Source organism: Petromyzon marinus, chromosome 15, assembly GCF_048934315.1.
Source record: "Petromyzon marinus isolate PM22_M1 ecotype Great Lakes invasive population chromosome 15, UKy_Petmar_22M1.pri1.0, whole genome shotgun sequence".
NCBI classification, from domain to species: domain Eukaryota; kingdom Metazoa; phylum Chordata; class Hyperoartia; order Petromyzontiformes; family Petromyzontidae; genus Petromyzon; species Petromyzon marinus.
In genome coordinates, this window is record NC_133681.1 from 14,415,433 (window position 1) to 14,443,233 (window position 27,801).

The 27,801-nt window shown below is 49.2% G+C and overlaps 1 protein-coding gene across 8 annotated transcripts in view; it reads right to left on the minus strand.

Annotated features, from left to right (window-relative positions):
* LOC116942711 (plectin-like) overlaps positions 1-27,801 on the minus strand; it is a 123,636-nt gene that overhangs the window by 30,851 nt on the left and 64,984 nt on the right. For 6 of the 8 annotated variants that reach the window (XM_076067319.1, XM_076067320.1, XM_076067321.1 and 3 more), the window contains 19 exons: positions 27,635-27,763; positions 26,395-26,472; positions 24,977-25,138; positions 24,351-24,455; positions 22,003-22,098; positions 20,841-20,966; positions 19,977-20,129; positions 17,820-17,971; positions 15,226-15,352; positions 14,783-14,966; positions 13,822-13,979; positions 13,502-13,680; positions 11,267-11,405; positions 10,096-10,289; positions 9,577-9,739; positions 8,842-8,925; positions 6,987-7,094; positions 6,692-6,790; positions 6,136-6,198 (listed from right to left, as the gene is read on the minus strand). In XM_076067319.1, coding sequence (XP_075923434.1) covers positions 6,136-6,198; positions 6,692-6,790; positions 6,987-7,094; positions 8,842-8,925; positions 9,577-9,739; positions 10,096-10,289; positions 11,267-11,405; positions 13,502-13,680; positions 13,822-13,979; positions 14,783-14,966; positions 15,226-15,352; positions 17,820-17,971; positions 19,977-20,129; positions 20,841-20,966; positions 22,003-22,098; positions 24,351-24,455; positions 24,977-25,138; positions 26,395-26,472; positions 27,635-27,763 — 2,499 coding nt within the window. The remainder of the gene's footprint in view (positions 1-6,135; positions 6,199-6,691; positions 6,791-6,986; positions 7,095-8,841; positions 8,926-9,576; positions 9,740-10,095; positions 10,290-11,266; positions 11,406-13,501; positions 13,681-13,821; positions 13,980-14,782; positions 14,967-15,225; positions 15,353-17,819; positions 17,972-19,976; positions 20,130-20,840; positions 20,967-22,002; positions 22,099-24,350; positions 24,456-24,976; positions 25,139-26,394; positions 26,473-27,634; positions 27,764-27,801) is intronic. The other 2 variants (XR_004402842.2, XM_032954974.2) reach the window with 1 other exon arrangement.

Here is a 27,801-nt window from a genome sequence, read left to right on the forward strand (position 1 = left end):
GACCACCCCCTCCCCCACCACCCCCGTGGTTTTTCCTGTTCCCCTCCAACGACCTCCGGCGTGTTGTACTGGACTCGTGTTCTTGTCACAAAAACAAAAAGGGAGACCTGGATAATGAATAAAGTACTCACCAGCACAAAGTTTCCTCACAAAGAACACTATTAATTGTATCAAATTACATGATTTACATTATACGGCATCATTATTTAGTTTTTTATCAGAACTCCCAAATGTACTGTAGATGAGCATGCAAATAGATACATTAATTTATAAGTTGTCCTCCCAATTAAAGGACATCGACAGAAAATTGTGTCCTATAAATGGTAAAGGCGCACCCCTGCAATTGCTAAGCTTAAAGCCACTGCTGGCAGATGGACCTCCACTAACGAGGGGCAGCTCTCGAGAGCCCCACTAAAGGGTAGATTGGCCCTTTCTTCCACGCTGGATAGATGTCTTGGTAGAGGTGGGAATACCCACACTTTACCTCACCACACATTGACATGCCAATAAACTGTAGTCGGCTAATGAAAATAATTCACGTTATAGCCACCAAGTACTGCTTCTTACTCTATGCACGAATGCACAATGGGGTTTTGTGAACCAGATACTATACCAATGTATGCATTGTCGAACGCGACGTTGATTTTGCGAGTCAATGCATGTGCTAATCGTAGTGTGTAATTGTGGGCGTGCCTATTGATTAAAAAAACAAGGCCATTGTTGCGAGTCTGTACAAATATTTAAAGCTTTGTTTTCGAGGTGTTTCAACTGCCCCTCCTTTAGAGTATACACGAGTTAGCAAATCAATACGGGCTGTGTTCCAGTCTGTAGGCGATGCGTGCATGTGGAGCAGATAACTCCCAAGTATGCTGGCAGTGGCTTCACCATCAGCCCATGCAGCTTGCCAGGAGAACCGCTCTGGTGGGAACCCACCACTGGATGCATCATCATCATTACCACCACCGCCTCACCTTTCCTTCATATTCCAATTATCTACTAGTTCCAATTATAACTAGTCCCATAAATTCACATTGAGACCCCATAGACTCATATAGGCAGACTAGCACATGATCATCATCATCACCACCAGAGGTTTCCTTCATGATTAAATAATCATGTGGTCTGCCTGAGACTGCCTCTCCAACCTGGAACCACGGACTTGCATTGACCTCACTATTTTTTCCTATTTATTTTATTTAACTCATCTATTATTGTTTTATTATCGATTTATTTTTCACTGTGACTTGTTGCGTATGTCGAAGAAGCGGCGTTGTTTTATTTTTTGTTGATGAAACCCGATTTAATAGCTTATTGACTCACAGGGTTATTCAAAATACTGAAACTGAATGTTCAACAAGGCTTTGCAGTGCCACACCATGGCTTTGAGAAATCAGTAGCTTATCCACTCCAGATAAAGTCCTATGTATGGTACTCGGAAATCGAACAACTCTTTACGAAGGCACAGCCAATCTCATACAGAGCGGATAAACGTTGTGATCCATGCAGGCAAACCTTTTCACTAAAAACACACAGCCGTGTTCGCCTATCCATTATAAATAAAGAATTAGGGGTAAATAACCCATCTTAACATTATAAGATGTTACCAGTTCTAATTAAAATTATTTTTAAATATGGGGTGTAAAAATACTTTTAAAAACAAATCAGTAGTAATTAATTTTAACCCTGCTTAAGTTATAACGATGTGTCGTCTGATAATTTACGAATTAGTGATGATTAAATTGAAAACAACATCTATCTATCTCAATGAAAATTGTCTAAACTACTCATAAATGCACCTGCCATTATTTGTAGATAGTCTTAAATTAAATGAATACAAACAATTGAACCACAAAGACGTTAATTTATCATTTTCTTTTCTCTCTCTTCATGATGTATAACGATCACATCAAATAAAACGAGTTCATGAAATAAATAAGTATTCATATCAGAGTTATGAGCTAAGTTAGTGCAAGGGCAAAGCCCATTTGGGGCCTTAAGCATAAATTATGTGTGGATGTTGTCGCTACAATTATTATATCCTGCACAGGCTACTCGGGTTCCTAAGCTTCTGGTTAGTCTGCTCATGCATATTGCCACCACCACTACAGGGGTCAAACGCATTTGTTGCTTTGCATCTCTGCGCGCGTGAGGCGTTCGCTTTAGCAGCAAAGTCAGCGCAATCTACAAGCGGGTCGACGTCTAACTTGGGCGACGGAATACCTGCGTCAAATTTTTCAGCCGCTCATATTCCTCTTTGATCTTCCGGTTCCCTTCCTCTGCCTTCTCGCACACCGCCTCCATCTTCCTCAGCTCCTCCTCCAAGAGCCGCTCGGCGGCCTTCTCCTGCTCCGCGAGCCGCCGCTGCCTCTCCGTCTCCTGCTCAGCCTCCGCCTTCTGGCCCTTGAGCTCCTCCAGAAGGCCGTGCTGCCTCTGCAAACCTTCCTCCATCTGACGCAGCCTCTCGGCCTCGTGCGCCACCCTGCGAACCATCTCCTCCTGCTTGGTCTGCGTGGCCGCCGTGAGCAGCATCTCCTCTCTGTTGCTCCGCTGCTCCTTCTGCTGCTCCGTGCTCACCATCCGCTTCATCGTGGCCACTTCGGACTCCACTGCCCTTTGCTTTTGAATCGCCAGGCGCTCAGCCTCCTGCGATGCCTTCACCTCCTGCGCGATTTTCTTCTGGTGCAGCTTCAGCTCGTCGATGTAAGCCTTCTGCTCCGAAATCTCCCTCTCCAGTTGGCGCTTCTCTAAAACGGCCTGATCGGCCTGAGCCTTCAGAGCCTCGACGTCTCTCTCTACGACTTCCTTGGTCGTCTCGATACTTGCAGAGTGTAGCTTTAATTTCTCCACCCTTTCACCCAGAAGATGTTTCTCTCTGTCGAGAATATCCATTCTCCGTTTCAACTCCGCCTCCTTTTGGGTGACCTGAGCCTCAAAGGAAGAGTCCACGAAATGCTTCTCCTTTTCAATCTGATCCTTCAACACTTGCAGCCGTTGTTCATATGCCTTTTGCAGGGCTCCTGTTTGTTGCTGTATGTCTGTGGTCGATCTCTTGGTCAGTGACAGCTCTTCCTGCATTTGCTTCATCTTCCTCATGTATTCTTGCTCTGTCTTCATTTTCTCCTTGATCAGCTGATCTGCCTTCTGGATTTTTTGCGAAAGCAATTTGATCTGCTCTACCTGCTCCCGAACTTTAGCTTCAGCCATGCCCTTTTCTTGCTGCAATGAATGAATTTGAGCCCTGAGTTCCGCCAGCTGCTTCACCGATTTCTCCTTCGACTTAGTCAGCTCCTCGACCTTCAACTTGAGCATCTCCATCTGTTTCAGGTCACTCTCTTTGGTTCGAGCAAAGCTGTCGATCTCCATCAGAAGCTGCCTTTCTTGGACCGACACTTCATTGTGCTTCATGCGTTCGAGCTGCAGTGCTTCTATAATGAACATCAGCTGCTGCTTGGCCTCCATCTCGGCCATCCCGTGCTTCTGCAGACGTTCAGTGGCTTCCGCGTCCAGCCTGTGCATGTGCTGCGCCGACTGCCGCACCTTCATGCTCAGCTGACCTTCTGTGAAGGCCTTTTGCGCCAACTTATCCTCCATTCTTTTCTTCTGCACCTGGATCTGCTCAAGGTGTGCCTCCCGTCTTTTCAGCTCCATCTCCATGTTCACCCTGACCGCCTTGCCGGCTTCGGTTTTCTCCCTCAGGACGCGGAGGTGTTCTTCCGCAGCGAGGCTCCTCAGCTGGCCCTGCTGGTGGACGAGCTTCAGATCGTTGAGCTCCCTCTCCGTGGCCTCGGTTGCGCGTGAGATTTCCTCCAACTTCGCCTTCAGATCTTTCGCCTCCTGCTCAGCAGCGTCCTTTTTCCTCTGGATGTCGGACGAAGCCTGCTCGTGCCGCTTGAGCTCTTCCTCCGCTCCCCCGCGGATGTCCGTGATGTCCCGGGACACGCTCAACGGGCTCTTAACCTGCTTGGGAGACCGGGTGGGACTCGCTCCGCGATCGGCTCGCGTTCGTCGCTCCTCCACCGTGATCTCGGTTGAGATTATCCGCGGCCGCCCCGCCGACGGCTCTCCCGCGGGGAAGAAAATCTTGTCTCTCTTCAGCTTCTGGACGTGCACCTTCCCGTGTTCGTCAACAGTCCTCGTTACCGACTTCTCAACGAGCGTCACTCTCTGCCGAGCTCCGGGCGACGTGAGTCTCTCGAGGGTCCCGCCCTCCCGGACGTTTCCTCTCTCAACTATTCCCACGGCGACGCTCGGCTCGGCTTCGGCCTGCTTCTGCCGTGGCTCGTTCCAGGACAGACATCGATCGTTAGCGGACGCCTCCGCCGCCTTCAATTCGCCGCGAAAAGCTGAAGCTTACCTCGGAGAGCGGCAAAGCACCGGCCACCGCCAGCGGAGCGAAGCGCAAACCACGGAAGGTTTTGTTTTCTCAAGGCAACGGCGCGTATGCTGCGCGTGGAGCCGCTCCAGCTCAGCGTGAAAAGCGGTGCTTTGGCGTGGCCATTGCAGAGGGGCGACGCTTAGTTGGGTGCTTTGCTCACTGCTCTTGGATGCCATGCGTCGTCTGCTCATCGCTGAAGCGGCCAAGCATTTTGGGGTTTTGCACGCCATGCAGACAGGATTTACACCACCCTACGATCAGGTTCTTGTCGGTTTCAACACATTAAGCCTCCTTGATCGGAGTACTCCTTATCCTTAATACAGAACAGCCCATAATTTCCCTTCACTATTTTCACCCGTAAAACATTTAAATAATTGTACTGTAACCTGTATTGGATGCACTTAACTCTCGATTATCTGTGGGAAGATTATCCGAGCTATGGATGAACCGCTCCTGTGGGGAAAAAAAATATCTGCAAATGCTCACTGGTTTAATTATCAGCTGCTCCTCACTCATGGAGGGTCAGGGGCTCAGTGCCCACGTCACCATGTGCACCGATTACATCAAGAAGCGATAAAGTACATGACACATTCAACTTTTTTTGCCCCTAATGCTACCTTGTTAAAAGAAAAATGTTTTTTTAGAGCCAAGCATATTTTTTGCATAATCCACATTTTTGTGAATCAAAGCAACCCATCTGCCCCCAACCATTACCCACAGACAATCGAGAGTTGACTTATAATAGTAATAATAATCTACTCAGGTACTTCCTCATCCTCAACGTATGATAATCCCTCAAAATAGAACCAAGCTAACGTTGTATGACACCTCCATCTGCTGCAATGCAGTCTGTTAACAATGCGTTTTAACAATATTTTTCAAAGCTACGCGTTTACTGATATCACTTATTCACTCGTGTGCTTCACGGTTAACCTGCAATTGGCTTTGACGCTCGTCTGTGCGATCCTGCACGGAAGCAATTGGTGGTTTCGGGGCAAGAGACGGCTTGTGCAGCCAGCTCACAAACAACAGCAACAAGCAGCGGCGCACACACGCAATCAAAGCCACACTTCGCTTCACACAGTATCCCCCGCTCGGCGGATACTGTCGGCGATGACAGCGGACGCTGTATTGCCGCCACGCACCTAGGAACTCGGCCGCTCACGAAGCGATGGGAGAGCGCGGGGGGGGGGGGTGCGTCTCCCTTGTTAAATGCGGTTCACAGCCAGGCGAAAGAAAAGAGACCAAAAAATAAAACTGCAGAGCCGCCTTTTGGCCATCACTGCAAACGCCGCCGCCGCCGCCGTCGAAACTCGACGGCAACGCGCTACCGCGGTGACCCTTCCATTTTAAGAGATCGGCTTTTGATGAAGCATTGACATTCATGTTTGAAAAAAACCTCTGAAATCGGTTCACTTGTTTTCAAATGGGGGGCAACTGTCAACGAAGCAGCCAGGCGGAGCCATAGCCCCGGGATGGGGCAGCTTCGTAGAGAGTTGCCGACCGGGTGAGTGTGCAGGGGACGAACAACCGTCCCGTGGTACTTTGTGACGGTCCATGAAATGTGCCCCGAATCAAATGATTCGCGCGCAACCAAAGCTGATATTTTTACCACTGCATTCCACTTGAAATAAAAGTGCCACCGTATAATAACTTGCATTCAATGGATTATTACATTGCCATCAATTTGGCTCTTAATATGTCAAGATAAAAGTTTAAAAAAACACAACACAGGCAAACAGTTTGTAAATATATAATACCTGTAAAAGCAGAGCTGGCAGAGAGAAAGTAAACGTCAACTTTGGATAAAGGTGCGTCCAGTGCTTATGAATGCAGAGGGCACACAATGAGATTGTGTTTAATTTCCAGAAGTTACACACAAGGCATGACCATTAAACAGGCATCCTATCATAACAATATGGGGGAACAAACGTAAACAGTGTGGTTGGGGTGGCAGTCCTGATGGGTCCACTAATTTAGCCTTTCATTATCTCTCCTTTTGCCTACCCTCTAAAGCAGTGGTTCTTAACATGGGATGCACGCACCCGCTGGAGGTGCGAGCTGCCCTTTCTGGGGGTGCGAGACTTGGCCAGATTTTTTTAAGAAGGTGAATCATCGAAAACAAAAATTAAGCACGTGCACGTAAATACAACGACTTTGTTTTATCAAACCCCTATGTATTTATTAACATTATAATGTTGCCGTTACGATTGAGAACCAAAGGGGTGCAAGGCTACAGTAAAGATTAAGAACCACTGCTCTAAAGAGACCACGTGCCCCCTGCTGGGTGGTTGAGGAGGTCTGACTGGAGCTCACCTCCTGCTGCTGTAGTTGCTGCAGCGAGTCACTGATGGTTTTCACGCGGTGACCCGTCAGGTTCACGAGAGCCGTGTAGCGACCTCGCAGATCGAGAAACTGACCCGGAATACACAGTGGGACGCGCAGACGCCCGCAGTCAAGGTTAGCGGTAAGAAATACATCACCTTACAATGTGTCTGAAAGTAAATGCACTTGGGCAGGACCCTCGTGACAAAGAGTCGTGAGACTCGGTGAGGCTTTTCTGGGTAAACAAGTGTAGCAATAGACAACAAAATATAGCAAGTGGGCTCACCTCTTGCGCGATGGTGTCAGCTTCTGACTGCTGCCACTGGTGCCTGCTGGGGCCACTGTGCGCCGATTCCACCAGGGCGCGATACTCCATCAGCTGCATCTCATACTCCTACGTGAACCAGGCATCACAAGGACAAAGATCCCTCGTTTCGCCTTCACAGACTGTTGGGGGCAAGAGCTGTTAGCGAGCACCTATGAAGGCCGGCACAACGCACGAGGGGGTGGGTGGCCGACACCACGCCTGACCGCCTTTGTCTCCCCAGTGTCGATGTTTACACACCGCAGTAGGTACTCATTTGAGGCTGAGTCGACCTAAGGGAGGCACAGGACCGGTTCAGATAATCGTCACTGGTGTTGGCCGTGAGCGGGAATCGAACCCGGGTCACCAGGTTCGTAGCGCTAACCGCGACACTACCGCTGAACCAGGCAGCACAACACACACACATGAACACAGGCAGCAGGGTTTGACAAATGCATACAAGGCTAAGTTGGCAGGAAATTACAAAGGCATACGTATATATGTACATACTAGCCTTCTGCCCGTCCAAGGACGGGTGTATTGCAGTACATCTGAAACTTGCAAGCGAAAAGCAGACCGTGACGTGACATTCATTGCATCCATTCGTGTGCAGTTTGTAAGGGCGCGATGACACAGACTTATTTCATTTAAAGGTTATAATCCCTTGTTCATCATGACGTCCTTTTTACTTCTATGTCTCAACAACAGCATTACGGAGATCACGTGACGTGAGGGTTCTGCCTTTGTAGTGAGGGTTGTCAGTTGATACCGAGGAGGGGGGAGGAGGCGCCTCGCCCCCCCATGTGGAGTGATGTCAGCTGCTAATTATTATTAATGGGGGGGGTGTCCATTTGGAGGACGTCACCTTATACTGATTATTAATGAGGGGGGCTGTTCGATGTGGAGTGACGTCACCTGCTCATAATTATTAATGAGGGGGGGGGGGAGTACTCCAAATTGAGTGACGTCACCCGCTCAAGATTATTAATGAGGAGGGGAGGGGGGGTGTCCATTTGGAGGACGTCACCTGCTCATGAATATTAATGAGGGGGGCTGGTCGATGTGGAGTGACGTCACCAGCGTTAAGGACAGACATTCCCAGATGAGCAAACTGGACTGACAATCCGGAGGTTCGACCGGTACAATCTGGTCTCCCGGCATGGCAGTTGAAATACTGGCGCAGCTTTCTTTAAAAATACCAGAGCCCTTATCCACCCAGCCGTATAAATATTGAGATCACTGTGAGCTGACCGGCGGGTCGCGTGCGGTGGGACAAAGTGTGGGCCACTCCCACTTCTTCCAAGATGTCGGACTGCCATGGAAGAGTAGGCCAAAACACAGTCGAGAGGGGCCTCTGTTAAGTGCCTTTAAAGGAGGACATTCTGGCAGCAGCGTCGTGAGGAAGTAATTACAGCGCTGCACCTTTACCTTTGCATTAGATGAGGGTGCAGCGGTGGCTCGCTTAAAAAATATTACTGAAAATGTTTATGCCTCGAATTAATCAAGATTAATATTTTTATTATTATCGGAAATTAGCATTAAAAACGTAAGTTACTCATCATAAGCCATCGTCAGCCACACTTTAGCCACAAAAATACCTTATCACCATCCTCATCATCAGCCATGATCTCTCCACGACTGGATGAAGGCCTCAAAAAGTCACTATTTCTCGCAATCTCGTGAGGCAATAATCCATTAACAACGCCTGTACACCTGCTGATTGTATCCCTCCACCTCCATGGTGAACATCCTCCCGGGCGTGTCCCCTCCTTCGGCTGTCCCTCTGCCGTTGGTCTCGACCCGTGTGAGCCGAGTGCGAATGGAGCGCGGAGCTCACCTTGAGCGCTGCGCAGTACTGCTCGGAGTAACGCTGGCACTCGTTCACCTTGTCTTGCCTCCTGTCGATCTCAGTGACCAGCTCCTGTGGGGGTGAAAACGACACGGTGACCTCAGAGTCGGTGGCAATGACTGCGTGGCGTCTGCTTCTGTGTGCGTGAATATCTAACACGTGAAACGCTTCAGCAGCATATAAACCGAGAATGTTTTTTTTTTATCTCGGCGTCGATCGGCGACAGAGTGGAGAGCGCGCTGCACAGCCTGGCAACCTGACAGCCTGAGTTTGAATCCCAGGAATCCCAAATCGTGACAACGTATTGAATCGCGAAGGCGAAGCGTGGGAAGCTTGAATGCTACAGGCGTAAGTGTCATGTGCTATAACGAACTAACAGTTTTATTTTACCAGGTGAGGCCCACAGAGCTATGTAGCTATTTTTCAGAATCGACCTGGCCACAAATGAAAGCATAACTAAGTGGCTTATCGCGTGGAAATTTATCCAAGCCAAATACTCTAAAACGCACATTTCTAAATGTGGAGAGAAAAAACGGAGGACCCGGAGAAAAATCCACGCGACCACGGCGAGACATGCGTCAGGGGTCGGGATCGAACCTACGACCCCACAACCTCCTATTTACCAGCTGAAGTAGTTATCATCCTCAGAAAAGCATACATTCGCAAGTCCGCATAGCGATATTAATATTATTACTATTGCTTTTGATAATATCAGGTGATCACCTTGTGCTGGTTCAGCTGGGAGCTCAGCTCCTGGTAGTCGGCCGTCTGCGTGGGGAGGGGCTCCTCTTGCTGGCTGCCCACTTCCTGCACCCACTGCATGATGGTCTGGTACGACTGACGGTAGTGGCCCAGGATGCGTGACAGCTTCTCCAGGTCACGGACCCTGCAGCGACCCATTCGTGACCGTGTAAATCAAACAACCCGCAGCGACCACTGGCAAACACGCACCTCGTCGCAAGGGTAAGGATGGACAGCACAAGGCGTGATCGTGACCAAAGCTTAAGTTCCCCCATAATGCCTTTCATGTCACGTGACACTACCCATTCCCTGACATTACCTCGAATCGGATCGAACAGTCTGCCGATTAATCTCCTTGTGTTCTCATAATGAACGGGTGAGCAACGGCACAAGACCGGGGCAAGAAGGGGCATTGGGTTCTCTGATGAATTCGTAATAGAAGAGAGGCCAATGCCGATTCCCGCGCTTGCGTGCATGCGTTCGTGCGTGCACGTCTCTCACCGCGAGTCGACCTGCGCGTCGACGCTATCCCAGCGGCCCTGCAGGGCCTGCGTGGCGTCACGCATGCGGGCCAAGTCCACGCAGGCCTCGCCGTGCGTGCGCGACAGACGCTCGCCCACGGTCAGCGCGCGGTCCAGGGCCTCCTCCAGGCCCCGCATCGAGCGCCGCTTCTGGGACACCTCCGTCTGCCATTGCTGCCGCGCGTGCGCACAAAGACAAAGATCCCCCCGTGCAGCCTTAACAGACTGTTGGAGCAAGTGCTGCTAGCAAGTAGCCCCTATGAAGGCTGGCACGGTACACAAAGGAGTGGGTGGCCGGCACCATGCCCGGCCGCCTTTGTGCTCCCAACAGTGATGTTAACACACCATACCAGGTATTCATCTGAGGCTGAGTCGACCTCAGTGAGGCCCAAGACCGCTTCAAATAATCAGTGTTGGCTGTGAACGAAAATCAAACTCGGGTCTTCAGCTTCGTAGCGCAGCGCGCTAACCGCTACACTACCCCACGCACACACACACACACGAGGCGATGGCAAACCCAGGGTTCCGTTACCGTCAACTGCGGTCACCACCGTTTTCTCAGCCTGGATTTGCACGACCGCATAAACAACTTGTCTGACGGTGATGAACGGTGCACAGGTAGATCCAGAAACCTCTCGTCGGGCGGCAGGTGTGGGGGGGAGGAGGGGGGGAGAAGGAGTGGGGGGGGCCGTACGAAAATGTTGTCTCCAGTCAATATCAATAAAATAAAATACCAATTTTCTTATTTTCTGTGTCTCGAATGAGGCGCGATAAAACCATGGCCACCCCCCCACCCCCCTCCAGCCACCCCCACGCCTGCACGGGCACCGCCACGGGGCTCTTGGCTTTCGTAAAGTTTACCCTACAACACGTGCAGTGGCCGAAATTCTTTTGAATGGAATGGTCGTTGTGTAATTTTCGGGCTGCGTTTCTCAGTTATTTTGGCAAAATTTCCAAAAAAAAACCGAGCTGGGGACAATGAGCGCCCAGTGGCTGCTTCGTTTCGACGGAGCGACGGAAACACGTCCCGCCATGCCTCCCGTACCTTGAAAGCGCCCCCCCCCCCCCCCCACAGCCGTACCGGGACCACAATCGCCGAGCCCAAGAACCTGCCGGGCGGCGAGCACGACGAGAACGACAGCAGCGCGTACCCTGACGGTGTTGCGGTAAGCGTCGATGCTGTCCGTCTCGTTCGGGATGGCGCTCTCCTCGGAGAGTCGGCCCTCGTAGGAGGCGAGAAGTCGCTCCGTCTCCTCCATGCTGGACTTGACCTCGTTCAACATGCTCAGCCTGGGCACACGAGATGCCGCAGCGCATCGGCCGCCCGTCAGTGCACGCACCGCGACCGCGAGATGTTAACTACCTCGCCGGGGTGTACGGGAGGTCGCGGGTTCGATCCCGACCCTGAAGCCTGTTGTATATTTAGATTTTGGGTGTTTCCTCTCCCCGCGGTTGCAGATTTTTCTCCGGGTCCTCCGGTTGTTCCCTCCAAATTTATACACGTGCGTTTAGAGTATTTGGCTTCTGCTATAAATGTCCACGTGGTAAGCCACTCTTCGTCGAGCTGTCATTTGTGGCCAGGTCACTTATGAAAAAGAGCTCCATAGCTCAGTGGGCCTTATCTCGTGAAACCAAAATAGTTTTTTATTGTTTTTGTTTATTATTTACGCGGCGGGCCGCGTTGGGTTATACTCAAACGGTCATCATCAGTTTGAGTTATGGTCGAAACGTCGTGAGAATTTTTTATTGTTTTATATATATTTTGTTATTTTGTTGTTTCTCTTCAGCGTGACTTTACCGAAAAAACTATGAATATGAATTACGGCAGTCACGAAAGCTTTAAATAAAAATTTAATATATGCATTGTCTAAGAAAATGATTGGTCCACACCAGAAACAGTTTTTTTTTTATTTTATTGCCAGAAAGGGTCAAACCTATTCTTATATAGCTGATCACCCCTGATAGTGGCTTTGTCTTGGTGCTGTTCGCCTTGTGGCGTTTTCTGGTCTAACACTTTGAGACTAGGCTCTAAGGAAAGCTGTCTCTGGTGTGGACCAATCAGTTTCAAGACTGCATACAGTGAGGGAAAAAAGCATTTGATCCCCTGCTGATTTTGTACGTTTGCCCACTGACAAAGAAATGAGCAGTCTATAATTTTAATGGTAGGTTTATTTGAACAGTGAGAGACAGAATAACAACAAAATCCAAAAATGTTATAAATTGATTTTCATTTTAATGAGGGAAATAAGTATTTGACCCCCTCTAAATCAGAAAGATTTCTGGCTCCCAGGTGTCTTTATACAGGTAACGAGCTGAGATTAGGAGCACACTCTTAAAGGGAGTGCTCCTAATATCAGCCTGTTACCTGTATAAAAGACACCTGTCCACAGATGCAATCAATCAATCAGATTCCAAACTATCCACCATGGCCAAGACCAAAGAGCTCTCCAAGGATGTCAGACCTACAATCTTGTCACTGCTGCTTGGCAAGACCATTGCCAAGCAGCTTGGTGAGAAGGTGACAACAGTTGGTGCGATTATTCGCAAATGGAAGAAACACAAAAGAACTGTTAATATCCCTCGGCCTGGGGCTCCATGCAAGATCTCACCTCGTGGAGTTGCAATGATCATGAGAACGGTGAGGAATCAGCCCAGAACTACACGGGATGCTTTAACTTTAACATAGCCTTTTCTGTGACCAGTCACAAGCTAATCACTCAGCCATTTCAATGCTAAATTATATGCTAATTCCTTTGTCAAGGCGCTCTGTTTCTTCTCACACAGCTTAAAGGTCGTGATCTCAGCGTGGCTTTCTCACTCCAGCGCTGTCCTCCAGACAGTCTCGTCCCCTTCACCTGATGAAGGCCGCTTGTGTTGTGGCCGAAACGTCGTGAGAATATTATTGTGCTATTTTATTTTATCAATTTATTATTTTATTCTCATTCTACGTGACTTTACCGAAAGAACCAAAGAAGATTAATCTTAACACCTGTTTGATTTCCAGAAAGGGTAAAACCTATTCCTATATCTTCATGCACGCCTTTATTTCTCCACTCCAATTTTCGGAACATGTCGTCGCACGCTCGCCGTGCATAACTTCAGTGAAAGCGTGTGCTCACGCCCGGCGACACTTCCGATGTGAACTCCTTGTTACATTGTATACAACTCGCCGACGAGCCTGACGCTGCTGTCAATTCCTCGAGCAGGTTTCACCTGCCCCCTTATGGAAACGGGACGGACGACCACGGCGTCATTCCCCGACTGCGAAGCAAAAAACAGACGGAAACCTATCGCCGGCGCCAACCACGGCAGATCGGGTCGGGCCCCGGGGGCGGTGGTCGCGGGACCGCAAGAGTGCGTGTGGCGGTCGACGTGAGGCCACGTACTTGTCGCGGTAGAGCAGCGAGAGGCTGTGCGTTTGCCGGAGCGAGTGCTGCAGCTGCTCCAGCTGGGACCTCAGAGCGTGGAGGCGAGGGCTCGCGACACCTTGGCTCAGCACCGGCTCGCACTTCCGCGCCACCCGGTCCGCCTCCGAGCCGAGGCTCTCCACCTCCCGGTGCAGCCCCTGTGGACAGCAGGAGGGGGGAGAACGGACGACGTCACGACGGGTTGGTCCGGCACAGGGGAGGGAAAGGCCTGTTGTAAACAACCCACTGCACGTTCCGTAGCCCGACGTGGCTTTCCTCGGACATCCCAGCGCGCTCACCTCCTGCGCGGTCAAGCACAGCTGCACGTATTGAGCCGTCTCGGCGTCGAGGGGGGCACGCACGCCGTGAGTCAGCTGCTCTTGACACTCCCGCAGCTGCTGAGACAGCGCCGCGAGGTCCGACAGCAGCTGCTCGCTGTCCTCGTCCGTCCTCTCCTCTGTGGGACACGCGTCGTCACACCGGCCCCCCACGCGTGATTACGCACCGGGCGAGGTGGTGTCACGCACGTACAGTAGCCTCACGCACGTCCAGTAGTCTCACGCACGCACAGTAGTCTCACGCACGTACAGTAGTCTCACGCACGTACAGTAGTCTCACGCACGTCCAGTAGTCTCACGCACGTACAGTAGTCTCACGCACGTCCAGTAGTCTCACGCACGCACAGTAGTCTCACGCACGTCCAGTAGCCTCACGCACGTCCAGTAGTCTCACAGATGTACAGTAGTCTCACAGACGTCCAGTAGTCTCACAGACGTCCAGTAGTCTCACGCACGTCCAGTAGCCTCACGCACGTCCAGTAGTCTCACAGATGTACAGTAGTCTCACAGACGTCCAGTAGTCTCACAGACGTCCAGTAGTCTCACGCACGTCCAGTAGTCTCACAGATGTACAGTAGTCTCACGCACGCCCAGTAGTCTCACGCACGTCCAGTAGTCTCACGCACGTCCAGTAGTCTCACGCACGTACAGTAGTCTCACGCACGCCCAGTAGTCTCACGCACGTCCAGTAGTCTCACGCACATCCAGTAGTCTCACAGATGTACAGTAGTCTCACGCACGTCCAGTAGTCTCACGCACGTCCAGTAGTCTCACGCACGTCCAGTAGTCTCACGCACGTACAGTAGTCTCACAGACGTCCTGTAGGGGGTATCATCACAAATCATCACATATATATACCCTGCTCAGTTTTCCGAGAGCCGACGCGAGACGAGGACTGGAGACAAATCGAGCGCGAGTTTACCCAGCACAAGCTGCTCCAGCAGCTGCTGGTAGCGCGCGCGGCACGCGGCCACGTCCCCCCGCAGCTGCTGCATCTCGGCCGCGGAGAAGGCCTGGCTCGCCTCGTTGTGGCCCTCCAGCTGCCCGTAGTGGCTCTCCAGTGCATCCATCACGGACAGGTAGTCTTGCTCTGCCAGCCCACGGAACTGGCGCACGGCGGAGGGCAGAGCGGGTTACGAGCGGGGGTGGCGGCTCGACGAGCGACTTGGTCTCGTCAGTTCGAGACAATTTGGATAGGTGCAAGGGGATTGGGGAAAGAAAAGGAACAAGGGACCCACATCCGCCCAACCTCATACCTTAAGTAAGATCAAATGAACCTGATAGCCCACCCCGCGTTTCCTCGTCATGGCTTTTCTGAGTGTTTGTCGTTTTGTTAACGAGTAGTGAGCAGTACGCGGCGCTCACGTTGTCGATATTCCAGGCCGTGACGATGCCCATGTCGGCATGGAGGTGCTGCCACAGCAACAGGCCCTGCATTTTGCCGTAGAGCTGCTTCCAGAGAGACACGCTGTCCTGGTACCGCTGCTCCACCCTGCGGCCAGTGGGCGCACACACGCACACGCGCACACGCACAAACCACAAACATACACACGCGCGCATGTGCACACGCACACACGCACGGTGCAGCATCCCACAATTAGGCTTAATCACTGATGGGATGGGCAAATAGGTTGCTGAGTAAGCAATCTTAATTCATAACCAGATGGCAGCCCAACTGGGCGACCTGACTTTGATTACTGGCCATAGTTAATTATGGTGGCGAGCGATATCTGACCCTTCACCAATTTGCAACATCCAGCATGGTGATGTACAGTGAGGGAAAAAAGTATTTGATCCCCTGATGATTTTGTACGTTTGCCCACTGACAAAGAAATGATCAGTCTATAATTTTAATGGTAGGTTTATTTGAATAGTGAGAGACAGAATAACAATAACAAAATCAAGAAAAACGCATGTCAAAAATGTTATAAATTGATTTGCATTTTAATGAGGGAAATAAGTATTTGACCCCTTTGCAAAACATGACTTAGTACTTGGTGGCAAAACCCTTGTTGGCAATCACAGAGGTCAGACGTTTCTTGTAGTTGGCCACCAGGTTTGCACACATCTCAGGAGGGATTTTGCCCCACTCCTCTTTGTAAATCTTCAAGTCATTAAGGTTTCGAGGCTGACGTTTGGCAACTCGAACCTTCAGCTCCCTCCACAGATTTTCTATGGGATTAAGGTCTGGAGATTGGCTAGGCCACTCCAGGACCTTAATGTGCTTCTTCTTGAGCCACTCCTTTGTTGCCTTGGCCGTGTGTTTGGGTCATTGTCATGCTGGAATACCCATCCACGACCCATTTTCAATGCCCTGACTGAGGGAAAGAGGTTCTCACACAAGATTTGACGGTACATGGCCCTGTCCATCGTCCCTTTGATACGGTGAAGTTGTCCTGTCCCTTAGCAGAATAATACCGCCAAAGCATGTTTCCACCTCCATGTTTGACGGTGGGGATGGTGTTCTTGGGGTCATAGGCAGCACTCCTCCTCCTCCAAACACGGCGAGTTGAGTTGATGCCAAAGAGCTCCATTTTGGTCTAATCTGACCACAACACTTTCACCCAGTTGTTCTCTGAATCATTCAGATGTTCATTGGCAAACTTCAGACGGGCATGTATATGTGCTTTCTTGAGCAGGGGGACCTTGCGGGCGCTGCAGGATTTCAGTCCTTCACGGCGTAGTGTGTTACCAATTGTTTTCTTGGTGACTATGGTCCCAGCTGCCTTGAGATAATTGACAAGATCCTCCCGTGTAGTTCTGGACTGATTCCTCGCCGTTCTTATGATCATTGCAACTCCACGAGGTGAGATCTTGCATGGAGCCCCAGGCCGAGGGAGATTGACAGTTCTTTTGTGTTTCTTCCATTTGCGAATAATCGCACCAACTGTTGTCACCTTCTCACCAAGCTGCTTGGCAATGGTCTTGTAGCCCATTCCAACCTTGTGTAGGTCTACAATCTTGTCCCTGACATCCTTGGAGAGCTCTTTGGTCTTGGCCATGGTGGAGAGTTTGGAATCTGATTGATTGATTGCTTCTGTGGACAGGTGTCTTTTATACAGAAAATAAGCTCAGATTAGGAGCACTCCCTTTAAGAGTGTGCTCCTAATCTCAGCTCGTTACCTGTATAAAAGACACCTGGAAGCCAGAAATCTTTTTGATTGAGAGGGGGTTAAAAATACTTATTTCCCTCATTAAAATGCAACTCAATTTATAACATTTTTGACATGCGTTTTTCTGGATTTTGTTGTTGTTATTCTGTCTCTCACTGTTCAAATAAACCTACCATTAAAATTATAGACTGATCATTTCTTTGTCAGTGGGCAAATGTACAAAATCAGCAGGGGATCAAATATTTTTTTCCCCTCACTGTATGGTGGCTTTCATCCGATAGTAGATTGAGAGAGGGCTGTACATGGAGAGCCGACTGGAATATAAGCGTCTGGGTCACGGACAGAATACGGTAAAATAGGCGGACACTCGGGGTCGATTTTTGGTGTTCGCCATGTTTCCGAGGCGCTAAACCGGAGGCTGAATTCACAAATAAATTATTTTACCAGTTGCGACCCACTGAGCTATGTAAGTCTTTTTTAGAAGTGACCTGGCCACAAATGATATCTCAACAAAGTGGCCTATCACCTGAATATGTATAGCAGGCAAACCCTCGAGACGCGTGTTGATACTAAACGTGAAGGGAAAAACCGGAGGACCCAGAGTAAAAATCCACGCGTCCATGGGGAGAGAGACACCGCAAACTCTAAATATACAGGCGTCAGGGTCGGGATCAAACCCACGACCTCCGTATACCCACGCGGGGGAATTAGCATCTCGCCACCGCGGCGCCCTAAAGGGCCCCCCCCCCCCCGTGCTCGACAACGGTTCGGTAGGCGGCGGTGGCGGTGGCGGTGGTGGTGGTGGTGGTGGTGGCGGTGGTGGTGACGGAGCAGGTGCCTCCTCACCGTGCGGCAGAGTCGAGCGCTTCCTTGTTGGGCGCCGGCACCAGGAAGCAGACAGAGGGCACGGTGCCCGAGCGGCCGGAGGGGTTGCTCACGGTCCAGCGGCCGTCCTCCACCCCGCTCAGCGAGCACTCGTCGTGCTTGGTCAGCGTCACCTGTTGCAGCGGCGCCGGCGGACGAGACACTCGTAAGTGGCGACGTGAGCGGCAGCCCCCCCCCAAACCACCACCCGTTTAGATCGCGTGCGTCTCTCCCTTAGGTGTCGCTCAGAGTGCCGAGTACACGTGTGTGTGTGTGTGTGTACGTTGAACTTCTTTCACAATCGTACGTCGCCAACCGTGCTAATTGGAGGTGCGGGAAAGGACAAGAAACTAAACACAAAAGCAGATCCAATGCAGTGAGTTTTCCATCGAGATTTAAAAGTGCATTGCTCCAGCTGGCACTGCTGCCGAGCACCTGGGTTCAAACCTGGGCTGCTAAACTAAACTTTTTTTTATTCCACTCTTTTTTATTTTACCAGGTTTCATTTTCATTTTAGTTTTTTCATTTATTTGGTACAGCCCTGTGAGCCATTCGGCTCTTGAATCGGGTGCAACCGCAACAAACAAAAAAAACAAAAACATGAACAAGAAAACATCTTAAAGTGACTATGTGACTGTGCAAACAGAAAATCCAGGAAAAAACATCAAAATATTCCTGAAATAGCACCGTACACCAACGCTGTATGCAAAAATCCCAGTGGGATGCAAGTCAAACAACAACAACAACAACAAGACAACTTAGATTAAGGCCATCAGTCTAACTCCGTACTACAATAAACAAAAACATGGCCAAACCAAAAAACTTTTAGAAATCACCAAAATAAAGCCATAAATCCAATGTAACAGTGATCATAGGAACTGTGACCGAATTTTTAACAATAAACTAAATAAATAACATGTAACACCAAACCCTAGAGCCACAGCTGGCTGCATGAGTCACTCCACAAACAACAGGAGCATCAGTCGGAGTATCAAAAACAGCTATATACCCCACTGAGCTATATAGCCATTTTTGAGGAGCAACATTACCACAAATGATAGTTCAACCAAGTGGTTTGTCACGTGAAAATGTATAACAGCCAGAGAAAATCCATGGGGAGAGAGACGATGCAAACTCCAAATATACAGCAGCAGGTGTCAGGGTCGGGATGGAACCCACGACCTCCTATATACCAGGTGAGGTAGTTAACATCTGCTCAAGATTCGTCCAGGTTTTTAAGTCGAGCGAGTCACCAATGATTTTCAAATATTTTAAATGTCGTTTTGTACTTAATTAGAAGGTATATATAAGTTCCCGCTCTGGAGATGTTAATAATTATCAGTCTGACTCTCACGCAACAAACATTATTTATGTCACAAGGCCAACATGAGGGTGCTATGTTTTCAGACGATCACAGTCCGCAGTAGTTTCACAGCAGGCGGGCGATGGTTCTACGTGGCTGTTCTCCAAACTGGGGCGATGCACTGCTCCGCGAGACTTTCGAAGACATCGCTCTCCTCGTCACATTACGCCGATGACGCTCAAGACAACAACGACGACAACGACGACAACAACGACGACAACAACAACAACGACGACAACAACAACGACAATAACAACAATGACAACGACGACAACAACAACAACGACAACAACAACAACGACGACGACAACGACAAGGACAACGACAACAACGACAACAACAACAACAACGACGACGACAAGGACAACGACAACAACGACAACAACAACAACAACGACGACAACAACAACAACGACAACGACAACAACAACGACAACGACGACAACGACAACAACGACAACAACAACAACGACGACAACAACAACAACGACCAACGACGACAACAACAACAACGACCAACGACGATAACAACAACAACAACGACGACGACCACGACGACGACGACGACAACAACAACGACAACAACAACGACAACAACAACGACAACAACGACGACGACAACAACAACGACGACGACGACGACGACGACAACAACAACAACGACGACAACGACAAGGACAACGACAACAACGACGACAACAACAACGACGACGACAACGACGACGATGACGACAACGACGCTCCAAACGGCGGAGGCCGTGCGGCGCCAGCCGCACCTGGTCCTGGTGGTAGCTGCAGAGCGCCGTGACGGGGGTCGGGGAGCGCGGCGAGAACTCGGGCCGGCGAGGCTTGAGCTGCACCACGGCCTTGGCTCGCTTGAGCAGCTTCGACGTGCCCACCTTGAGCTCCGACAGCTGCTCCTTCTCCTCCTGTAGCCATCACACATTCACCATAATTCGTTCACTCACCTGCTCTGTAACGCATTAAATCGGAGTGTGGAACATTCCCACATTCCTGGTCTAGTTTGTTTTAGGCTGTGAAACAGACTGCAAGTGGCTCAGAGCGCTAATGTTTTATTTTTTATTTTACCAGAAGCGACCTGGCAATCACAAATGATAGCTCAACAAGGTGGCTTGTCACGTGGAAATTTACAGCAGCCAAATACTCCAAACGCGTGTTGAGTCTAAATGTGGAGGGAAGAACCGGAGGACCCGAAGACAAATCCTCACGCCCACGGGGAGAGAGACACGCAAACTCCAAAAAATACAGGCGTCAGGGTCGGGATTGAGCTAGAAACTCATTGGCATGTTTTGTTTACGTGAGAAACCTTACTGGTCGGCTGTGTCGGGTGGCAGCGGGTTTAACGGCACAATTACATTTACGGGATCTAACCCAAAACAAAACAAAAAAAACCTCTATAATGGATAACATTGGTCGCAAAAGCCGAGTATTGCATCGCGGGACCGTGCAAGAAAGCAACGGCTTAGGGACGCCTTAACCCAGCGGTGGATAGGTTATGGCTGATGATCAGAATCTGAATGATTATTATTATACTGGATGAATCCAATGAGCTATAAATCTATTGTTCACAGATGTCCAGTAAATGATGATGATGACGACGATGCCGATTCCCTGCTCACCTGGGCATCCTGGAGGAGGTTTTCGAGGCGTGCGAGCGAAGTGCTCGTGTCGCACGCGTAGCGGCGACGCACCGTGTCCTGCACGCGCCGCAGCTGCTGCTCCAGCTCCCGGGCATCCTTAAAGAACTGATGGCCACAAAGACACACTTGAAGGGTCAAGCGCTGTTAGCGAGTGGCACCTATGAAGGCCGGCACTGTGGCGCACAGGGGGTGGGTGGGTGGGTGGATGGCCGGCACCACGCCCGGCCACCCTTGTCTCCCCTGGTGGTGATGTTTACACACCGCGCCAGTGGCCCCTTTGAGGCTGAGTCGGACCTGGGAAGGCCCAGGACCGGTTCAAATAATCGTTGTTGGCGTTGGCCGTGAGCGAGAATCGAACCCGGGTTACCGGGTTCGTGGCGCAACACGCCGACCGCTGCACTACCGTTCCCCACGCTGATGACCACTCATGAACACGCACACACACGGGGTACTGCAGGCCATATGGGCAAGCGCTCATCTGATAAGCTATCAAGGTAATCTTAATTTAGGTGGCCGTAATTGTGCACGTTAACAGCTCTAATAGCAGATGCTTCTCCAGATCCCATGCATCCTTGAATAACTGACGACCACGCACACACACTCACGCACAGAAATCCCCTGTGCTGTATTCTAGGCCGCAGATGGCAACAGCTGTTCACGAGCACCTTTCAAGGTGTTGTCGATAGTGGTCTCAATAGCCTCTTAATATCCCAGTTCTCAACGGTTTCTATTTGCTAGACACAACTCTGTCCGTTCATGCCACTGCCGTACCAAGTTGCCTTTGTTGGTCTTAGTAAATACATTGACCGTGACAATTTACCAGTGGCAACTACTGTAAAATTGGCATATATTATGGCTGTAAAATTGTCATATCATGTTATTTTGCTAAATTTCCCAAAAAAACGAGCTGTCGTGATAGAGGGCTGTGAGCAATTGTACGGGTCAACATCAGAAAGAGCAAAGCCACTCGCTGTGTGGAAGGGGCTAGTGACTGAGTGGGTGTGGCTATATAAAAGTGGGTGGGTCTACGTGCTGACCACGCGTCCCAGTTGAGCCTCACGTGGACATGGCAGCTCGATTGCACGTCGCTGACGCTTAAAGGGCCACAGGCTGTCGGGGTGGGGTGGGGGGGGGTAGCTACCTGGAAGTAGACAGTGTTCTCGGCCAGGTGCGTCTCGACGCAGGAGCACAGCTGCAGCAGCCAAGACCACTGGGTCTTGAGGGCGAGCAGGTAGGCCTGGACACATGGCGCACGCACATTACGGTCAGCACATGCGGCGGTGCAGAGCTTGAATTGAGACCTACGGGAAGCAGCTGGGACCAGTTCACCACCTCCAAGGTGAAAAGGTTGTGGTGAAAATAAAATGTCATCGCGCCTCCAATACATTCACTGCAAAAGTTATCCCACATTAACCTGCCACATGTACGTGGGAATATGCGTGAGGATGAATGTGCGAGCCTCCCTAGATGCCGTGCGTACGGAATGAGCGTGGTCAAGTTGTTTTATTTGGCCTGCAGGCATCACAGATTCCACATCACTCTTGGCAAGAGTTGGCCACTGTTTGCTCCTGTCAAATACCTGCTGTAAGTCAAGTGATTTAATAATAAAAAAGATACACAGTTATGCAGCATTATATGTTATTCATAATTATTTGTGATTATATCGCTGTGTTATAGATGGCAGAGTGGTGGCGCTGGATTAGGGCACAGCGCTATGAAGCATGTGACCTAAATATGTTTTCAACTCATGGCTAACATCGTTGCCAACTGATATTCTAAATGGTCTTGGTGAAGTATGGTCAAACAACCTCCATGACCAACACAGCATAGGGAGGCTTTCAGCCAGCAGGGTGTTGACAGAGGCCTGTACATTATTACTGTATTAACATTTTACTAGTAATCACGGACTTTATCTGGAAAATATAAGTACTCATTTAAACAATACAGATTTGTTTTATGTTGACTGCCATTAAAAAGAGATATACGCTGCTAGATTGGTGCCACGCAGTGAAGTGTGGTACAGTATTTCTAGAGTGAAGGACAACATTTTATTCAGATGCAATGTCTACAGATTCCCAGTGACAGAAAAATACCAGCAATGAGTTACGAATTGTTACCGCTTTAGCCAAGCAAATCAAAACAAGACGAGTCTTGATATTAGTGTCTACCCAAAGGCTACATTGGCAGAAGCAAGATACAAAAAGCAATCTACGTAATTAGCATTGTGGTTTGACATCCGAAACGCCTTTTGTATTCAACGGGACATGTCTGAACTGGTTTTCAGCTGACTCAAAGCAATGCAGTCATAACTGGATGTGCTGCCTTGTGAGAGAACCGCGTGAACTTTGAGTGCAGGGTACGAGGTTTTCAATGTATGTCTGAAGCCACCAAATGGTCTGGTTCACGTGTTGTTAATGTTTGTTTTGGAACAGATATTTTTTTTGCAAACACATGCATTGTCTCCATTACGAGGTTTCAATTTTATTCGTGAAATTATTGCAACAATCACATTCGACCGCTTGTAAAGTAGTTATTTCAAGAATCTACTTTCTTCCACAGGTCATAGCACTCAGCTGGCACTAATCTCAGCTCCTGGATTCGAATCTAGCTGCCTATGATAAAACCAGGTTTTCACGTACAATACAGTGACTTAATTGTCATGTCAGTCACCAATGACTATTACAAATTAACCATAATAAGCCTTTTGCCCATCCAAGGACAGGTGTCTTGCAGTAAATGTGAAACTTGCAAGCGAAAAGCAGACCGCAACGTGATATATTCATTGCATCCATTCGTGTGCAGTTTGTAAGGCCGCGGTGACACAGATCTCGTTCATTTGAAGGTTATAATCCCTTGTTCATCATGACGTCCTTTTTACTTTGATGTCTCAACAGCGTTACAGAGATCACGTGACGATGTGAGGGTTCTGCCTTTGTAGTGAGGGTTGTGAGTTGACGCCGAGGAGGGGGGAGGAGGAGGCGCCTCGCCCCCCCATGTGGAGTGACGTCAGCCACTAATTATTATTAATGGGGGGGGGGTGTCCATTTGGAGGACGTCACCTGGTCATGATTATTAATGAGGAGGGCTGGTCGACATGGAGTGACGTCACGCGTGGGACACACAGACATTCTTGGCTCATTATAGTATAGAATATTATATTTGATTCGGCACACCGTTTAGCTAAATTACACCTCCGAAAATTTAAAATATCAGTTTGATTGTCATGCGATGAGCATTAATCTGCAGCAGGCTTGAAAAGATCTCAGCAGGAGCTCTGCAATATCCGCTTCTGCTGGCCATCCTCTAAAAACAGGGGGCTTATACGCTGTCCTGCCAGAGTTCCGAATGGCCCATCCGTCTCACGGTATGAAACCGATGGCAGCAACCACGATACGACAAAAAAAGGGTGACAAAAGAGACTAAGCTGCAGATGTTCCGTGAAATTACGAACGTGGCAACGTGACTGCCTGTGTAGGCGCCACCCCCCACCTGGATGGTTGGATTTCCAGGGTGGCCTTCGCCAACCAAGTCCTCCCCGGCCTGCACCACCTCCCGGAACGCCGGCTCCCTTTGCTCCAGCTCTCGCACCAGCAGCTGAAGGCAAAAAAAAGTTACAAAGACGTTTGGGGGCAAGATAATCGACACCGGTGTTGGCCGTGAGCGGGAATCGAACTCGGATCGCCGGGTACGTAGCGCAGCGCGCTAACTGTTGCACTGCCGATCCAAAGACAAAGATCCCCCGTATATCCTTAACAGGCAAGTGCTCTTAGCGAGCACCTTTGAGGGCAGGCACAGCAGATTAGGGAAGTGGGTGGCCAGCACCACCACGCCCAGCTGCCTTTGCCTCCTCAGTAGCGATATTTACACACCGCACCAGGTGCTCGTTTGAGGCTGAGTCGGCTCAAGACCGGTTCAGATAATAATCGTCACTGGCGTTGGGACGTGAGCGTGAATCGAACTCGGGTCGCCGAGTTCATAGCGGAGTGCACTAACCATTGCACTACTGCTCCCCACACACACACGCACACAGGCATGGACATTCGCACGCACGCACGCACAGACACATGAATAACCCCGTCACGACCGCTGAGGGCGTACGAGGTCGCGTGACTCACGGCGTACGCCTCCTTCTTGGGCTCCAGGTCAGGGTTGAGGTCGCTCCAGTCGTACGCGACCTCGCGCTCCTCGCGCTGCGTCAGCCACAGCATCTCCCGCTGGCAGCGGCGCAGGAAGCCCTGCTGGTTCTCGAGCAGCCCGAGCCGCGCTCGCGAGCCGTTCTGCGTCGGGACAAGGGGTAGGCGGAGGCCGTCGCGCACACAGCTCCTGGTTGAACTCGCCACGGCGAGCGTTCAGCGATACGGCCGAGTACGAGCGTGTGTAAGCAGGGCTCCTTGACGGTAGCGTTCCATCGTTATTCGTAAGGGATACGTTCCGGAGATGCTCGTGAATATCAATTTTGGCGGATAATGATATTTGCCTACAAAAAGGAATTAACTTAAATAAGTATATAAATAAGCTGTTAAATACTTGAAAATTGTCACTTTATCTCACCACTTTATCTCTCTCTCGATGCAGTCGAGAGAGAGGGATGCGCTTCGTGGATAGCCAAAATTGTGGATAACAAGTTTGGTGAATAACAAGAGAATACTGTAGCTGCTTAGTCCATCAGGCTATTGGATTTCCAGGCTGTTATTATCAAGTAGCATTTGTTTAAGGAAAAACACTCTGGACCGGTTTTGACCTTTCTGGATCTCATCAGAAGTTAGGCTACAGCTGAGTAGATCCCCTTAAGGTTTTAGGGCATCCTTGTGATTATTGATAAATCCAAGAAATTAAGATAGACGGACACAAATTAAGACTTTTTTCACCAAGACTTCACCGACCAGGATGATGAAGAACGGTCAAATAAAGCACATGGACGACACGGAGTGTGGATTGACAAAATGCTCGAAAAAGAGACCATTAAGACCAGACAATTTCATTCCGGCATTTTGGGATTCTATGGTGGAAGGGTTGCTATTGGGCATTTAATAATGCAAAACCAAAACAATTGTTTTCTTAATTTATTTCTGACGCTGATTTATAACCATTTATCAAAATTGCTGTGCATTTAAAAATCATTAGATGCCTAGATCATTTGATTCTACGGTGGAAAGTCTCTGGTCTTTACAAATGTGATATTAAGTCTTTTAAATATGTGTGCGTGCAGATTGGGGATAATATCAGTTATGTCACTGCACTACATCTCCTGACCGTGTACACCTTGATAAATCGGTATATAAACATTTTATCCTCTTATATCAACTCATCCTCAAATGAGTGCCTGGGAGGGGGAGACAAAGGCAGCTGGGAAGTGGTGTTGGTCACACCAACCCTCTGTGTTCTGTGTCAGCCTTGAAAAAAACACGAGTTCAGGACAAATGCTGTGAAAGTGTCTTCGTACATATCTTTGGATAGATGTTATATATTTTTGCGAGGATTTTTTGTTGTCAGCGTTCCAGGACCTCAATATTTCAAGGTCACGTGGCCTCACCAAGAGTTTGCTGTATTGTTGCTCCAGCTTGTCCAGTGATTTGCTGTAGTCGTAGCGGCTGCCTTGCGACACACTCTGCTGTAAATGCAGCAACGTAAAGTCTTATGGTTCATGCCTGGAGTTATTTGTGTCAGCATCCTGTGAACCAGGAGTACAAGGCATGAAGCAGGGCTTCTCAAATGCATACCGTGTCAACCCATACGGTTTACCCCATAATCCTGTACAGGGAAATAGAATATTCAGGTCCATATGTCGTACAGCCGTTTCAATACGGGCAAAACCATTTTTTTGGTATATTTGTTTGTGTTTCTCCCTTGTGATGGGACTTTGTAGGATGAACGTTGAGATTTATAAGGGACACGGGGTGACCAATGAGGTCTGAATTGGTCTGTAATAAGGTAGGGCACCGATAAGGGGTTGACAGGTATGCAAATGACACTCCTCGCTCCCCAGCACAGTGGTCTCCTGTAGCATTTACCAATCGTCTCGATGCGAATGCAAGTTAATCTGTTACACGTTGAAAGCACCTGATGATTGGTAAGGAAGAAAACATTTACCGCAGTCGGTCACAATGGATGAGTTTTAAAAATGCCTGGAATAAAGGATCAATAAATATAATCATTTTAAGCAATTAATAAAAATTAAAATAACAATAACAACTTGCATGGTGTAAAAACACGAGCTAACAATGGCAATTGTAATCAGAAGTAATTGTCCACTTTGGAAAAAAGCCATGAATGTCAATGGAAACGACTTACAACCAAATGAACACAAGCACAGTTAATTGCATAAGTTTCCCTCAAGCAAATTAAATACTCCAAAATAATGAGGTGGCATAATTGATGTGTTATTATTGCATGCCGACATCGAGTTACAATGTTCATTTTTATTTACGTAATCGTTTGACAAATTGTGGCCTCTAAAACATGAATTGTACAACCTTCAAACATAAACTTACAGTGTACAGTAAAACATGGCCGACTGAAGATAACTGTTAGATAACATATTTTCCGGATTGTGTAAAATGAGGGCTTCATTTGTCATGGAATATTTTCAACCCTCTCCCCTTCTCCCGCCACCCCCCTCCCCCTCCCCACATCGAGAGTTGGAAACGGGGGCAGGAAAATATTTTTCTTGAGTTCAACTCCGGATAACTGTAGCTGAAATCAGGCCCTGTGTAGAGTTCATGCTTTACCGCCACGCAAAGTGAATAGATGCGCCACGTTACGTCATTAGCTACCATTGTTTCCTGAGCTTCACCCAGGCTTGACCGAAAGTTCTCGATGGTTTGGTGAAGGGCCTTTTGCTCCTCCAGCAGAGCCGTCGTCTCATCCAAGTCTTTGCCATAGCCAGACTTGTCAACCGTTGCCTGTGGCCACGAATCATAAATAAATAAATAACATTTCA